At 40.9% G+C, this 17,706-nt stretch overlaps 1 protein-coding gene across 4 annotated transcripts in view; it reads right to left on the reverse strand.

Annotated features, from left to right (window-relative positions):
* COBL (cordon-bleu WH2 repeat protein) overlaps positions 1–17,706 on the reverse strand; it is a 241,175-nt gene that overhangs the window by 173,894 nt on the left and 49,575 nt on the right. For 3 of the 4 annotated variants that reach the window (XM_072412123.1, XM_072412122.1, XM_072412125.1), the window contains exons 1-2: positions 10,264–10,442; positions 73–270 (exon numbers count right to left, since the gene is read on the reverse strand). In XM_072412123.1, coding sequence (XP_072268224.1) covers positions 73–270; positions 10,264–10,433 — 368 coding nt within the window. In that variant the 5' untranslated portion in view covers positions 10,434–10,442. Of the gene's footprint in view, positions 1–72; positions 271–10,263; positions 10,443–17,706 lie in introns of those variants that run through there. The other variant, XM_072412124.1, reaches the window with a different exon arrangement.

Below are 17,706 nucleotides of genomic sequence, written 5' to 3' on the forward strand. Positions count from 1 at the left end.
TTAGGTAACTACAGAAAAAGTGCTACTACTGTAAAGTAGTTGTCGCAAAGTTAAATACAAATTTTAACCTACCTTCCATCTACATTGAGAGTTTTTTCCTGCCCATCAGGTAAACATACTGTGATATCCACCTTCCGATGCAAGAGATTTTCTTTTGATTCTTCTGTGCTTTGGTTTCCTATGCCATCTGAATCAGTAGATGATGTATGCTCCATGTAAGGTTTTGGAGTGGGCTGAGGTGGAGGAGGAGCACGGGCCTTTATTTTCTTACTGGAAAAATTTGATAAGATGTATCAATAACAAAAGAATTAATATCATACTATCACAAGTCCTGTTATTACAGCTGTATGGTATTATGATTACTGTACACAATATTATCCATCTGCATGAACAATCTTCTTCAGATCCACCAAAGACTAATGCTCATCGTACATATTACAAACTGACCATACATGTTTGGAAAATCTACTTTTAATTTACCAAACCTTTGCAAATTGAGGGCCTACCAAAATCCCTCCATCCTATAGTTACTTCTTTTATTCCTGTTGCCAATCTGCACAGTGAATGTAGGAAAGGAGAGCACACAGACCTAATTGCAAAGTATGCTTTAATGCCTCGCGAGGAACAAATTTAGGGATAGAGCCATCTGTTGGATTGCCTGGGTCAATGATGTAAAGGAAATAAATAGGTGTTTCCAAACAATATCCATGGGATGTAAGGTTGAATTAACTGTTCAGCCTTCAGAGCCTGGCAATCCAGAATATTAGTGCTGGGTGACCTCTTTTTCAGAGGCTTTGCCCAACAATGACAAAGTTTTTGACCTGTGCAGAGTGGGTTGCAGCTATGTTATTATCTGCTTAAAGAACTGAAATTCACAACCTAACAGAAGACTGCAAGTGCAGCTAAGCAGACCAACACATTGTTCTATGACATTGAGGCTTTTTGCTTATTTTTTGAACTGGGAAAAAACATTAACAAGCCCCCCGCTTGGTGGACACAGATTTAAACTGATGACTTGATTCTTATATAAAAGTATAAAAACGTATTTTATACTGTCCGTGAATTCCATGGGCCTAATTTATTAAAGTTTTCCAACATTGGAGAAGATCCACTTTCATCAGTGAGCCTGGCTGATCCAGCAAATCTGGAATGGACTTGGGATGGATATTTGTTAGCAAATGTTTTCGATTCCAAACCAGATCCATTTCAGGATTGATGGATCATCCAGCTTCACCGATGAAAGCAGATCTCCTCCAGTCTTGGAGAACTTTAATAAATTAGGCCCCATGTGTCAAAGTGATTCAGTAACTGCTGGGATATAATCAGCTAAGGTTATATGATAATCTCAACTTTTCCTGTAACAGTCCAGGTTAGACACACACTACCTTACCATGTCATTTTACTGGTTCTAATACAATAGGCAGCTTTATAACAGGGATAATAGTTGGGTGAGAGAGACAGGGTAAAGCTAAATATTAAAAAAAAAATCAGATTTGCATACAACTTTAGCCTTATTCTTGGCTATACTGCTCATTTTATCATATTTTAATGAATGTAACTAAATTGTTTTGTTTATTATGTTCACTTTGCATACTCCAGATTAGTGTTAAGTTTTTAAAAGGTGAAGATAATAATTAATTCAGGCATGAAGTTTCAATGCATTTTACATTCAACAGGTATATTGCTGCTTGAATATTAGGTAAATGCTTATTGGTAAATACCGTATTTTTTGCAGTATAAGACGCACTTTTTCTTCCCCAAAACTGGGGGGGAAAAGTTAGTGCGTCCTATACGACAAAGGTGTGATAAAACAACTAAAATAATATACTCACCCGATACCCGATCCTGCGTGTGTCTCTGGTTGCAGCAGCGTCTGTCTCCTCTTCTCTCTGGCAGCAGCACGTGTGTTCTCCTGTCTGTAAAGCAGAGCGAAAGAAGCTGGCACAGCGCCACCTGCTGTTCCCTGTCCTAACTGCCGTACAGTGGAAAAAAAGCACAGAGTGATCAGAAGGGGAATTTGAATGACACAGAGTGATCAGAAAGGAATTTTGAATGACACAGAGTGATCAGAAAGGGAATTTGAATGGCACATGAGTGATCAGAAGGGGAATACCGGTATGAATGGCACATGAGGGATCAGAAGGGGAATAATCTTTCAGAATCTTTTTTTTCTAGATTTTCCTCCTTTAAAATTGGGTGCGTCTTATATTCCGGAGCGTCTTATGGGGCGAAAAATATGGTAAACATCCTTATCTCAGTGAATTTCCATAGAATAGATTTATTTGCAGGATTTGTAATAAATTATGTTTTAGAGCTTATCAAATAACTGCAAGCTCATTGCAATATAAATATATTACTTCTGTCATAAATATTTGTTCCTCATTTCCAAAGTTTTTAAGTTACTGAACTGAAAATTTTTCCAAAACTGTACTATATATAAGAGATTAAGTGTTAGTTTTCAGGGTTAAGCCAAGTGTTAGGATAGATAGGATAGAAGGAAGAAAGCTCTGTCTAATATCTGGTCTTTTGGAGCTTACATGGGGCTTGAATTACACTCCAAGCCGCCTTGAAACAGTAAAAGTACTTCCTAATTGTCCCATAGTGAACTGAAACACATGCTCCTCCATATTCATAATAATTACCTGGAATACTTCCTGCTGCCAGAAATGTGGAATTCTTTGCATGGTACAGTGTTAGCATTAGTTTTAGGATTTGTGATAGGTTACAGGTTAGGGGCATTCTTTTACACACTGGGCCTAATGTATTAAAGCTCTCCAAGGCTGGACATGATGGACTATTATGGGAGAACCTGGGTGATCCAGAAAAACTGGAATGGATTTCTTAAAAATCACTAACTGGCAAATGCTATTCTAGGTTTGATGGATCACTCAAATCCTCTCATAATAATCTTCTGCAGTCTTGGAGAGCTTGATTAAATCAGGCTCACTGTTTACATCAAGACTAGAGATGAGCGAATTTCTCGAAATTTCGATTCGGCTTGTTCGCTAAATTTTCAGAAAAGATTTGCTTCGATCCAAATTTATTTGCGGGCTGCAGAGAGACTTGATAGTGGTGTAGAACGCTGTGCCTTGCAGTAACACACATTGGGAGTCTGCTGTGGTAGTGAAATAATACTGTGAGTCAGTATGACATGCAGATGACAGGCGTCACTATTAGAATCACTGCACACTTTAATTATTTGGGCAGTCACGGGGCCAAAAGTGACCAAATAATTTAAGTATGAACTCAGCCTTACAGGTCCATGTTAGCATCAAGAAGAAGCCCACTCCTTTTACACCATGATTCCAATTAGATGTCCACAGAACCTGTTCTATTAACCGCAAGTGGAGGCCCCTGACAGAGTGGAGAGGGTGACTGAGGTGGAGGCAGCAGCAGCAGCATCAGGCGGAGGCCACAAAGTGGTACAATGACAGAGTGTGGAGTTGGCAGCAGAATCAGTAGGCCACAGAGTGGCACAATTGACCGAACCTGGAGGTGGCGGCAGCATCAGGAGGCTACAGAGTGGCACAATGACAGAGTCTGGAGGTGGCAACAGCATCAGGAGACCACAGAGTTGCACAATGACATAGTGTGGAGGTGGCGACAGCATCAGGAGGCCACAGAGTTGCACAATGACATAGTGTGGAGGTGACAACACCATCAGGAGGCCACAGAGTGGCACAATGACATAGTATGGAGGTGGAAGCAGCATCAGGAGACCACAGAGCGGCAAGGTGATATAGTGTGGAGATGGCAGCAGCAGCATCAGGAGACCACAGAGTGGCAAGGTGACATAGTGTGCAGATGGCAGCAGCATCAGGAGACCACAGAGTGGCAAGGTGACATAGTTTGGAGATGGCATTAGCAGCAGCAGGAGACCACAAAGTGACCCGGTGACAGAGTGGGGTGGTGGGTGGCAATACCAGTACCCGCTGACGAAGGTGGGTGAAAGAAGGAGCACTTGGCATCTGATGTGTGGCATCAGGCAGGTGGCAGCATCAGAGTAGTAGCTGAGGCAGGTAGCCAGAAGAAATCGGTTTCTTTTGTCAAGGTTTGGGTCAGGCTGCATGGATCATCTATGGCCCCCGTCGGACTAAACACCCGTTCTGTGCCACACTACTGGCCGGGCAGGACAGCTTTTCCAGGGAAAACTCGGCCAGTTGCGGCCATAAATCCAGTTTGGCCGAGTGCACTCCAAGTATGCCACCACCTGCTGGTTCAGGTTCTGCTTTATGTCTAGGTGCTGGTCAGTATTTTCTTCACTATGCGGGTGAAGAAAGCAGCTCATCAGCGACTCTAGACTGATGGAGCTGGTACTGCTCCTGCCACCCCACCCCTCCCCAGCAGCCATGGCAGTGGAACATGAGTGCAGAGGGCCCCCCCCGGTCAGACCTGCGAGAGGATGGACGATGGCGCAGATAGGCAGCGGCCGAATGACTACATAGGATGTCTCTGTAGTAGTTCAGTTTGTCCTCCCTCTCAGCGGGAGTAAAAAAGGCCCCCATTTTGAACCGGTAGCAAGGGTCTAACAAGGTGGAGAGCCAGAAGTCATCCCTCTGCCGAATGGTCACAATTTGGCTGTCACTGCGCAAGCAAGTGAGCATGCAGCGGGCCATTTCTGCAAGTGACTCAGAGGGACTCCCTGCTTTTATTTCCACTGCATACTGCCACGGTGTGTCTGGGTCCTCTGCCTCGTCTTCCTCATATCCCTCTTGCTCCTCTGGCTGCTCCTGCTCCTCCTCTCCTGTCACCTGAGTAGAAAAACCACCCATTTCGTTATACATTGCCATTGCTCCAATGTCCTCCTCCAGTTCAGCCCCCACAGGGCTCATGTGGCCGTGCGATCTAGGCGCCACGTCTCCAGTCCCGACCAGCCAGATTTACCAGCATCTGTTCCAGGACATGAAGCAGTGGAATGACGTTGTTCATCCCATAGCCGTGGTCTCCTCAAAGGGCCTGAGCAAACAGCAGGTGTCACACATGAGCTGGCCCTGGCTGACATCGAAGTTACACATGGGAGTACTCCTATCAGCTTGGATCATCAAGAATTCGTTGATGGCCTTTCTCTGTCTGTATAGTCAGTCCAACATATGAAGGGTGGAATTCCAACGGGTGGAAATGTCGCATATCAGCCTATGTTGGGCGATGGCGTTCTGCCGCTGCAGCTCAAGGAGGGTGTGCTTTGCAGTGTACGAGTTGCTGAACTGCATGCAAAGTTTCCTGGCCATTTTTATGATGTCTTGCACATGGGTGGAAGACTTCAGGAACCACTTGACAACCAGATTGAAGACGTGTGCCATGCAGGGCGCATGGCTCAGCCTTCCCTGACGCAGTGCCGACACAATGCTCTTCCTGTTGTCGGTCACCATGGTTCCAATTTTGAGTTGTCGCGGAGAAAGCCATGATTCGATTTCTTGATGAATCACACAGAGCAGTTCCTCCCCTGTGTGACTCGCCCAGGCAAACCAGGTGCAAAACAGCGTGACACCGCCCTGCACATGTGGTATGCTGGAGGGGCACTGTGAATTGTCCCTGCAGTGGAGGCTGGGGACATGGTGGAGGATGAGGAGGCAGAGGCAGACATTGTTGCAGGACCAGTGGCGTGAGAACTTGGAGGCGGAAGGGGTGTCACCTGGCCAAGTTGCTGGTGTGGCTGTGCAGGAATCACATTCACCCAGTGGGCCGTAAAGGACATGTATTGTTCCTGACCGTAGTTACAGCTCCATTTGTTGGCGCTGCCCTGCACTTTGGCAGACATTGACAGGCTCAAGGACTGGCCCACCTTCTGTTCTACATGTTTGTGCAGGGCTGGTACTGCCTTTTTCACAAAGAAAGGACGGTTTGGGACTCTCCACCTCGGCTCGGCTGAAGTGGTGGAGCCTTGACTGCCTGAAAGCCGGTGCGTTGCACTGGGTGATGCAGCGGTTGCTGCGCCAGGCTGGACCACCACATCGGAGCCACTGTTCTCCCAGGCCACTTTATGGTGACACTGCATATAATGAGGCAGGGCCGTGGTGCCCTGGCCATGCTTCACCTTCTGCCCACATATTCTACATATGGCCATGTTAACCTCCTCCGGCGGCTTAAAAAAAAACTGCCACATCGCCGAGTAGGTGATTTTTCCCCCAACACTCCACACTGACTGACTGCTACCGCCGCTGCCTCCGTGAACTCCTGCACCACTACTTGCCGGGCAGGTAGGCTGCTGCAAAGTAGGTGGTCTACCCCGGGCACGTTTGGCTCCCGACCTCCCCTTGCTGCCAACCTGCTGACTACCAGCCATGCTACCACCTTGCTGGCTCAGCCGCTGCCTCACGGGCAAGCTGCCACCCTCTTCTCCTGATGATGATGAAGCCCCTTCTTCACCCAGCTCCCAAGTGCGATCAGGTTCATCATCATCAAGTAGTGTATGCACATCACTGATGTCCTCCTCAACGGTCTATGGGTCAGGAGCCTGACCGCTCGCAACACCACCTCCCACGCCACACTCCTCATCACTGCCTGGCGGAGGAAGCAGTGGATGTCTCCTCCAGATTTTGGCTGAGCAGTAGCTGCTGACTGTCCTCTACTAGCTCGTCCACACTGTATAGTGGAGCTGAGCCCACAGCACACAATACTTCTGTGACTGAGGGAACAGCAAAGGACAGATGCAGGTTGAGGACAGGTGAGGGCCATGCCAACTAAGGGTTGTGTCTGAGGAACCCACCGACTCTTGGCTGGGGGTGTCTGATGTCACTTGGGATGAAGTGGATGACCGATTAACCAATCAAGAATAGCTGTGTTGATGGTCAAGACATGACCGCTAGATGACACCGGGAGCTCAGGCCTCTCGCTGCAACTCCTGCTGACACGCCCCCTTACCCTGCTGTGACCTCTGCCTGCACCAAAAACATTTAGGCCTCTGCCACTCCTCAGGCATGGCCTGCCACTTCTCTGTCTGACATACTTTTACTTAAACTAAATAAAATAAAAGCAAATTAAAACACACCTAAAAGCGACAAATTTATTTTTATTTTTGTACAGAAATAGGCCACTAAATGGTTTTACCACAAATAACTGCAACAGTTTACAGCGTACATATTTTTCTTTTTGTACCTAAATATGTCACTAATTGCTTTCACTATAAATAACTGCAACAGTGAACTGCGTACATATTTTTCTTTTTGTACCTAAATATGTCACTAAATGCTTTCACCATAAATAACTGCAACAGTGAACTACGTATATATTTTTCTTTTTCTACTGAAATAGGCCACTAAACGCTTTCACCACAAATAACTGCAACAGTGAAGTGCGTATATATTTTTCTTTTTGTACTGAAATAGGCCACTAAACGCTTTCACCACAAATAACTGCAACAGTGAAGTATGTATATATTTTTCTTTTTGTACAGAAATAAGCCACTGAATGCTTTCACTACAAATACCTGCAACAGTGAACTGTGTATATATTTTTCTGGATATGGAATGACAGAGCTGTATAATGGCTATTTGGATCCCCAAATAATCTTTCCCTGCACTTTCCCTGTAAATCGCTTTTCTAGCACTGTCCCTAGCGCCTTCCGACGTCTCTCCCTGCACTAAGATGCTGTGAAATGATTCCTTCCTATCCTTTCCCTGCACTTATAAATCGTTTTGTGAGTTTTTTCTCACAATTAGGTTTTTGCTATCACTCTCCCTAGCGCCTGCACACGTCTCTCCCTGCACTCAGAACGCTGTAAAATGTCTTAATCTAAGATGGCTGAGGCTATCTATAGGGCTGTGACATCACAGGGCTGGCTGGCTGCTGATTGGCTGCATGCATGGCATTATGGGTCATCCTGCCTTACCAGAGTTCCTTGCCCCATTTCTTCACATGTGTAGCCGCCAGTTTAGGAAAAATTGCGATTCGTTACCACGAATCACAAGGAAATTCGGATTTGTTGCGAATCAAATTTTTCCTGAAATTCGTATTGAATTCAACTTCATCAGCTTTGATTCACTCATCTCTAATCAAGACAAATAAAGAGGGTAAGATTCACCCTAGGCGAAATGGACAACAATTCAATCTTCAGCTCTTCTCCATCCTACCATACACTAAAAATTGTTTTGGCTTTACATGCAATGTTTATTTATGCTGATAGCATGTGCCAAGGACTAATAGTATTTACTAATAGTACTAATAGTACTCCTCCATTAAAATGAGAAAGCAACACCACATAATGAAGCAACACTACAGCAGGAGTTTTGCTCACTCCAACTCCAAAAAAATATCTATTTGGTCCCATGTGAACAAATGCTAATTATCTACAATTACTTTCTCCCCTTCTGAGTAGGAAAAGGTGTAATCTTTTGTAAACTCTCCTTATCCAGATAAGTCGTACTGAGGGAGGATAGGTTCGTAGTGAAAGCATCTGAAGTTCAATCCATATGCCTCAATTGACATGATTTCTTAGCACTTTTAGTGTAATCCTGCAACTAGTCCCCCCAACATAAAAGTATACCCCATTATTTTGCTTCACCTACGTAGGACTACAGGAGTATAGTTCTGACATTGCCTTTATTCTCTAAAAAGATTTCTAGTTTAGCTATTTGGGTTCTTTGTTACTAGTGTTTTTGATCACTAAATGTGTATTCAGTGAGCTGCATTGCTTTTATTTGTTTAACTGGACCTGACATGAGGTGTCACTGACCCCTGTGTTGCTTAAATAGGGCTTTCACATGGGAAACGTTGAATATCCTCGGGATTTGCACTGGGTCATGGGACTATGGCATGTTTTGTACCGCATACACAAAAAATCCACAAAAAGCCACAGAAATATCTTTCTCTAAGGAACGTGTAAACTTATATCAGTATATCATGTTATCAGCTTTGAACATGGTTTTAAATATCATATAAACCATTTCAGATGGATGGTATTGGGATAGGTAAATAACACACTTTTAAAATATTTGTACTGTAAGATATATAGAATATTAGCATCAAATACTAAAAAATGAGTTGATCTAAACAATAAATATAGCATTTACATTTTCATTATTTATAACTATTTATAAGAGCTATGTTTTAAGCATTTACTATAAATATTGCTTTTATTGCTATTTCAAAAAGTTATATTTTGATTCTGATTTAGAGTACTAAAAAAGGTAACTGTAGTTTCCCAACAATAACACTCATGATTTAGTAGCTGATGAGCTAAAACAGTAATACAGCTCGCTACTTTTATTGTTTAGAAATATCCTTTCCATTTGTTCCACACAAATTTACCTCAAAGGAGAATTTACATTCCTGAGTTTCCAGCTGTGGCGTGTTTGGGGTTGGCAGCATGCTCCAAGAAGGGGGCCAAATAGTCTTTTTGAATCTATTTTCAGGTAAATGACACTTACACACACCGCCATGTAGCTTGTTGAGATATATAGTAGTAACCCCACATACACAGTTTCATATTTTGCAAACTCTTTGCTGGGCTAATTGTGTATTCATTTCAGTATAAATTATCGTTTCTGTAAACTTTTTTTAAATTAATTAAACAAAAATGTATTTACACATCTTGAGCCAGACAATATAAATACAAAATGCAGAATATGTGTGTGTGTGTGTGTATATATATATATATATATATATATATATATATATGATAGATAATACTAACACAAAATGTCAAATAGCAGTACAATGAATCAGACAATGTACCATATAGAGGATGGTGTAATATATGCCTACATAGTGACACAATAACCCCACTCCAAGAATCCATATGAGCAGGTTCAACTGGCATTGTTTAAGTCCAATTGAACTTATTTTAACCCTATCTATAGATGTACAAACAAAGACGTTTCTAACAAAGCAAAATCATAAATAAATTGCTTGTGCCAAGAATAAAATCTGCCACTAATGTGTACTGTATAATATATATATATATATATATATATATATATATAAATATATATCATATATGTATAGATAAGTCCTTTTTTAATGCTCTTCCAATTGTTTGTACGTACCAAAATACACCTAATTTATATAACACATAGTATTCTACTAAAATTTAACTATTAACAAATGTCATTACTTTACCAGATATTATAAACCTGAAATAATACACACCCTATAAAATGCTGTGCTTTACTTGTTTAAGGGAAACACTATGATATCCCAAGCCACTAAGTGCTTTTATATGAAGTTTGAAATTTTCCTTAGTAAGAAATATTACAGACACATATTAAACTACAACTTATCGTTTGTGTACAGATGGAATTATTAATCAGTATCGCACATAAATACCTGGAAGTGATTATATAGGTTCCCAGTGAAACTCCTAAACTGCGTGTTTTTCCCTGTCTCATCAGATCGCCCAGAGATCTTGAATGCTGTTTTGTTCTAGATAAGTCAGAGGATGCTGAATCTGAGTAGACATAGTCCTTTACCGGTTGCCAGAATACACTACAAGACATTATAGCACTCTGCTTTGTTAGCAAGTCAAAGTCCTAAGAGCGGCTTTCTCAGATAGTTACTCATTAATGTTGATATTAAGTAATGTGACTACAGCCCTCCTAATCCTCAGGCAGTACTAGTAGGACTCTTATGTAACTCTCTATGAGTAATTTCATTCTAATGGTTATAATTATGTTGCAGCATAATGTTCCCAACCCACAATTCCTTAAATTTTGTTGACAAAGCTGAATTAGATCACAGCATGAAAAGCCTCATTATGCCTCTATTTAACGTGTTATGATAAAATATATGAATGTTTACGTGAAAACTTACATTTTTTACATTTACACAAGTAAACAGTGTTTATATTTAGGCTAAGTTTGCATGGACTGTTTCCCCAGTGTTAAAATAAGCCTTTAAAAGCTGTTGTTTGAAATCTCAACTCATTACAATGTGCCAGTACACATTAGAGTGTGTTTGGGGGTTGCATTTTTGGGCTCCAAAAAGAATGCTGAAAATGTTTGGTAACTCTAAAATACCTATAAACAGGCATAAATTCTTCTGCATTTCCCCTCTTCTGTTCTAATAACAACCACAACATTTAGACCTTCCATATCTTTCTGTACTAGTTACAGTGACCAGGAATAACTGAGTGGATGAGAAACCACACAGTGGGCACACACAGCATTAAACAGGACATATTTTAACACTTCTACACTCCAAAACCAATCTTGGCTTAGGATACCCTTTTTAAAACCAGAATGGTTCTAAAGTATTAGTGAAAGGGAACGCACTCACCTGCCTGACCACTCCCTACTGTCAAAATCAACATTTTATTGCCTGGGACACCTGACACATCCCAGGTTTCCCTGTGACCGACAGTAATGAATGCACTACCACACGCCTGGGCAGTAGTTACGTCATTCTGGTTTGGCCAATCAAGATGGCTAAAGATAAAAAAGGTGGTGGTGCCTGCGATGGCATGGGGACAGATGAGTATAGTGCAGGGGTCTGCAACCTGCGGCTCTTCAGCCTCCTTGTTGTGGCTCCCTTCGGCTGCCGCGGGGAGATCTTTGATGGGGGATCCCCTTCCTCCCAAGACACTGCGGAGGAGGGGGATTCCCTATCCGGTGTTCTAATGAAAAAAATCTACCAGTGAAATAAATCTACCACGGGGTGTGTACAAATGGGTGTGTACAATGACATCCCCCTCCTTTGAACCCCAATTCCTCTGAAATGGGGAGATGTACAAAACCAAAAATGTAGGTGCAAGTGGGGGACACCTGTGACTAACACCCCCTAAAATTTAATTGTTAGGCTATCATCAGAACATAAAGAACTCTGCCCATCAAAAAAAATCTACCGTTACACATTGCTGGAGGCACCTGAACCCCAATTTCTCTGGAACAGGAAGGGGGTACAGGTTAACAAAATTAGAGGTGCAAGTGGGGGACACCTGTGGCTAACACCTCCTAAAAACTCCACCCATCAAAAAACCCCTACCCTGTTACACATTGTTGGAGGCTTCTAGCACCTAAACCCCAATTTATCTGGAAACGGGGGGACAGGTGAAAAAAATTTGAGGTGCAAATACAGGACACCTGTGGCTAACACCTCCTAAAAATTCATAAATACTCTGCCTATCAAAAAAATCTATCCTGTTACACATTGCTGGAAGCATCTAGCATCTGAACCCCAATTTCTCTGGAACGGGGGGGAGGCGGTACAGGTGACCTTATGGCTAACACCACCTACAATTGAATCGCTAAGGCATCGTCAGAAAATAAAGAACTCTGCCCATCAAAATAATCTACCCTGTTACACATTGCTGGAGGCTTCTAGCACCTGAACCCCAATTACTCAAGATTGGGGGGTACAGGTGAACAAAATTAAAGCTGCAAATGAGGGACACCTGTGGCTAACACCCCTTAAAATTTCATTGCTAAGGCATCGTCAGAACATAAAGAACTCTGCCCATCAAAAAAATCTACCCTGTTACGTTAGAAGCCTCCAGCTTCTAATGTAACAGGATGATACGTTAGAAGCTGGAGGCTTCCAGGGGCATAGTTCAGTGTTTAATTTATTTCAAAGTAGGCCTACACATGCACACTTGTTGTAACAGGTAAAATTAAAGAAATATTAAAACTTTTAAAAGTTTATAAACTGTGTTATGTTTTGCGGCTCCAGGCTATTTTTCTTCAGTGGAAGAGGAGGCAAAATGGCTCTTTTGATAGTAAAGGTTGCTGACCCCTGGTAAAGTGGGTTTAGTTCAGCTTTATTATGTGAAAATGGACAAACCTACTTGTGAAGAGTCAGTTTGTGATAACTGCATAGCGTAGCGTTGTACAAAAGGTATATTTAAAAAAATGCTTTTTGAGTAACAGTAATAATATACTGATGTTTTAGAATACTTCAAATCATATAAATTCTCTTGCATGTTCTGGAAACACAACAGTCACTACTGGTAAAATGTACATGAAGCCAAAATGATTTTGTATTTCAATCTGGAGATTATCCTTTACTTCCTGTCCTAGAGGTACAACCAACAAAATAAACTGTATCTAAATTCAAAGGACATGTCCACATTTAGCTAGCTGTTAAAAGAACATGTTTTTTTTTTTTTAAACATTGGATTTACCATTACCGTCTAAACAGGAAACAAATGTTACTAGAACTAATAATACTTCTCCAGCAGGGACATAGACTTAAATAAAAACTTCCTATTCTGGTATTATGACCTAGCTATGCTGTTGAGCAGGAGATCAGGTGCAGCATGACAAAACGTTTAGAATTAAAAAGCTTCACAATAAACACCAAGGCAGAAAGTGGAAATGTCATGTCATTGCTGCCTGCTCTCTGGACATGTGCCAGATGTCCATGGGTGCTGCGAGAGGAAGGCTGGCATGTGGGTGGAGGTGAATATAAAAAAAAAAGGAATTTTCCAAAATCCGGCATTCCTCGGGTCCAGAGGTTGCCGGATTTTCGATTGTCAACCTGTTTTAATAATACGATAAACTATAGCAGTTCATTAGAAAACCCTACAGAGGTCAACCCACTGACTATCTTGCTGAAGACATATCAACAGCTTTTGATATGTCTTTAAGAATGTTTTAAGAATGTTTTGCTGAAACCATTTTTCATTAAATTAGGCTGATATGCAATTAGATAAGTTACACAACAAACACGTTACAAAAATATATAAATTTATCGATTTTAGCTTTAGATTCTCACATTTGATTAAGAAGCAGTGCTGAACTGCTTGTTCAATACTAAATCTAGGCAAACCGGTTCCTGCCAGTGACACAAATATGAATTAAGGAAACTGATGCAAGTAACATAAAAAAAAGTTAGGACAAAGAATGAAAAATATTTACTGCAACCTTGGAGGTATTTATGGCATTGTTTTAATTGCTAACAAAAGCAGGGTGGTAATTACATTTATATGATTGAGCTATGACACATTTTATTATGATTTTACAGTATTAGATACCTATAGTTCAACAATGTGTGCAAAAAGCCTGTTAGACCATTTTCATTTTTAAAGCTAGTCCATAAATATATTTAGAATTTTCTTGAATATGAGTGGTCAGGCAAGCAGACAATCTTACCTAAATCAGAATTTGGGATTATTTCAATGTAGTAAAACTAGATTTAATCTGTTAATATATTTTATTTTGCACTCTCTCCCCCCAGCCATACGCTAATGAGATTGTGAATTAAAATCTTTCTGTTTTCAATAAATATCCTATTTCAGTGTTCATTCATATAATGCTAGGTTGTAAAGTGGAGGAAAGTCACTGTCTCTCTTTGCTTCTCAATGCAATGCAGAAAAATCTTGGATGGAGGGAAAGGCCAGCAGAGTGGTGAAAACATCTCGTATCCTGCCTCATTACTCCTCTTCAGAGCCCTCATCACTGACGCAAGAATTGAACTAGATCTTATTGTTATGCAAACATCAGACTGCTTTATTGGGTGGATGTCAGTATAAAAGAGTGGGCAAAGAAGGGAGGAAAAAGGTTATATGAAGCTGGGTGTATTTTATCTAGGAAATGTGGCTGGTTTATCTGACATGCTGCAGCTTGTAATGTATGTGGTTAGTAAACAACTGGAAAACTTAAACATTTTTGATCAGGCAATGTCCCTTCTGTGATAATCCCTGCTACCTGCCTGATTGTATGCACAGTTTAGCTTTGGTTTCCAGGATACCCAGCAATTATGGGTTCCCATGTGATTGCTGGCACTGAATGAACTTCTGCTTGTGCTCCATTTAGGATGCACCCACATGGTTTTCACTGTATTGCAGGGATGCTGAGACCTTATTTGTTTTTTTGTTTTTTTTGGGTGTCACGTGGTAAATTGGTTGTATCTGACACTAAACTAAAGCTTCAAGACCTAAATATTAGACTACATATGCGAGAGCTCAATATACAGTATTTACCTGGGCTGTAAAGGAGAAGAAGAAGGAAATTATGTCATACAGTCAGGTCGTGGCAACATGCAAATTTAGGGATAAGCAAGAAGGGTTTTTACATGAGAACAAGACGTAATAAAAGCAGGAATCAAAAGCAGATTTTTGGGTATGTCTTTGAGACTGTACATATATATTTATTTATATGTCTATTACTAGTGGTAACTACATTGCACACCAAATATTCTTGATACAAAATAACTATATTTTTATTTACTTTTGGTTTACCTATAGTACCTGTCTAGATAAGAATTACTTTATTTTTACTATGAGTTACTAAACTTTGCACATGATATAATTGTTCCCTGTAGTACTTAATCTCCTAATTTACATCTAATTTTAATACTATCAATACTATCAATTTAGCAGCATGGCTTAAGTCCTGGTGTAGAAGAGAAGGGTTTGGGTTCATAGAGCACTGGGCTGACTTTTCATTGGGGTACAACCTGTATACCAGAGATGGTTTGCACCTAAATGAAAGGGGGTCTGCTGTGCTGGGGAAAGATTTAGGGGAATGGTGGAGGGATATTTAAACTAGGACAGAGGGGGGTGGGACAGTTAAATAAGGTGGCAGGAAAGGTTAGTCAGGGGTCAGACACTAGTGGAGGGTGGATTGGGGATAGTTGGGGGGAGGATTATGGATAATTGTAAAGAGCTTCCCATGTTACAAACAAATATTGGATTGTGCAATACTTGTTGTACTGAACAACAAAATGATTTGGCAATGATGGCAAAAGCAGCAATGGTTTAAAGAGCCTGTTCACCAATGCTAGGAGTCTAGCAAACAAGATAGGGGATTTGGAAGTCTTAATGAGGAGGATTTTGACTTAGTTGCTATTGCTGAATCCTGGCTTTGTTCTTCGCATGACGGGGCTGTCAATATTCCTGGGTATACTCTCTTTCGGAAAGACAGAGTCAAACGAAAGGGTGGTGGTGTCTGTCTATATGTGAGAAGTGATCTAAAAGTGAATTTGGGAGAAGAAATTGCGGCTGGAACAAGTGATGAGGTTGAGGCATTATGAGTAAAGTTGAATGTGGGGGTTGAATAACACACAAACCTATGTGGCTCACAGCTGATGTTAAAAAAGCCATAAGGAACAAGAAAGGGGCATTCCAAAAATATAAAAATAAAGGATCACCTTCATCATTTGAAACCTATAAAGATATAAAATACCTATAAAATATAACAAAAGATGAAAAAAGGAGATAAAATGCACAAAACGAACCCCAAAAAATGTTTTAAATATATTATTAGCAAAAAGACCAGATCTGAGCATATAGGTCTCTTAAAGGATGTCCCTGGGTTGGTAACTGGGGATTAAGAAAAGGCAGATTTACTAAACACTTTTTTTAACTCTGTGTACACAAAGGAAAACAGCAGAGCTCAAGTCCAAATTCATATTAAAAATGTCACTGCTTTATATGAGTCACAATGGCTCAGATTTGATATGATTGAGAAACAGCTGGTTAAGGTTGACAAAGCACCAGGACCTGATGCATTACATCCACATGTCTTTAGAGAGCTGAGCTCTGTTATTTCAAAGCCATTATTTCTAATTTTTAGAGACTGTTTAGTCACTGGCAAGGTACCGATGGATTAGTGTAAGGCCAATGTGGTTCCTATCTTCAAAAAGGGAGCAAAGTCATTACCAGGTAACTACAGACCTGTTAGTTTAACGTCCATAAGTGGAAAGGTCTTAGAGAGTTTGATAAAGAACCACATAGAGGAGTTTCTGCTAGAAAATAATAATATTAGTGATAGTCAGCATGGCTTCAAGAAAGACAGAAGTTGTCAAACAAATTTACTCTCTTTTTATGAGGAAGTAAGTAAACAGGTAGACAGTGGAATAGCAGTTGATATAGTGTACTTGGACTTTGCTAAAGCATTTGACACTGTACACCACAGACGGTTAATATGCAAGTTAGGGTCGATAGATTTAGAAACGTCAATCTGTAAATGGATAGAGAACTGGCTTAAAGATCGCATCCAGAGAGTTGTACTTAATGATTCATACTCTGAATGGTCTAAGGTTATTAGTGGTGTACCCCAGGGTTCAGTGTTGGGACCTTTAGAGTTTAGAGTTTGGGATTAAAAGTACCATTTCTGTGTTTGCAAATGACACCAAACTATGTAATGGAGTTAAATCCATACAGGATGTCTATAATCTACAAGCAGACCTGGATGTACTGTATGATTGGGCAGCCAAGTGGCAAATGACATTAAATATAGATAAATGTAAAATTATGCACTTGGGAGCTAACAACATGCATGCTTCATACTGTCTGGGGGAAATACATTTGGGGGAGTCAGAAATAAAAAAGGATCTGGGGGTTCTGGTAGATCATAGACTTAATAACATCACGCAATGCCAAGCTGCAACATCTAAAGCTAGCAAAGTACTTTCTTGTATTAAAAGGATAGACTGCAGAGATGGTGAAATTATCCTGCCCCTGTACAAAGCATTGGTCAGACCACACCTGGAATATGCAGTCCAGTTTTGGGCACCAGTTCACAAAAAGGACATTGCTGAATTGGAGAGAGTGCAGAGAACGGCAACTAAATTAATAAAAGGAATGGAGGAGCTCGGCTATGAGGATAGATTAGCTGAACTCAATCTATTCTCCCTTGAGAAAAGACGCTTAAGGGAGGATATGATCACCCTTTATTATTATATAAACTATCCATATAGAGAACTCTCTTCCCCGTTATTCACTTTGAGATCATTACAAAGACTAATAGGGCACTCTTTGTGTCTGGAGGAAAAGAAGTTTAAGCTCCGGATAAGGAAGGGATTCTTCACTGTAAGGTCTGTGAAAATGTGGAA

Source organism: Pyxicephalus adspersus, chromosome 5 (assembly GCF_032062135.1).
Source record: "Pyxicephalus adspersus chromosome 5, UCB_Pads_2.0, whole genome shotgun sequence".
Classification (NCBI taxonomy): domain Eukaryota; kingdom Metazoa; phylum Chordata; class Amphibia; order Anura; family Pyxicephalidae; genus Pyxicephalus; species Pyxicephalus adspersus.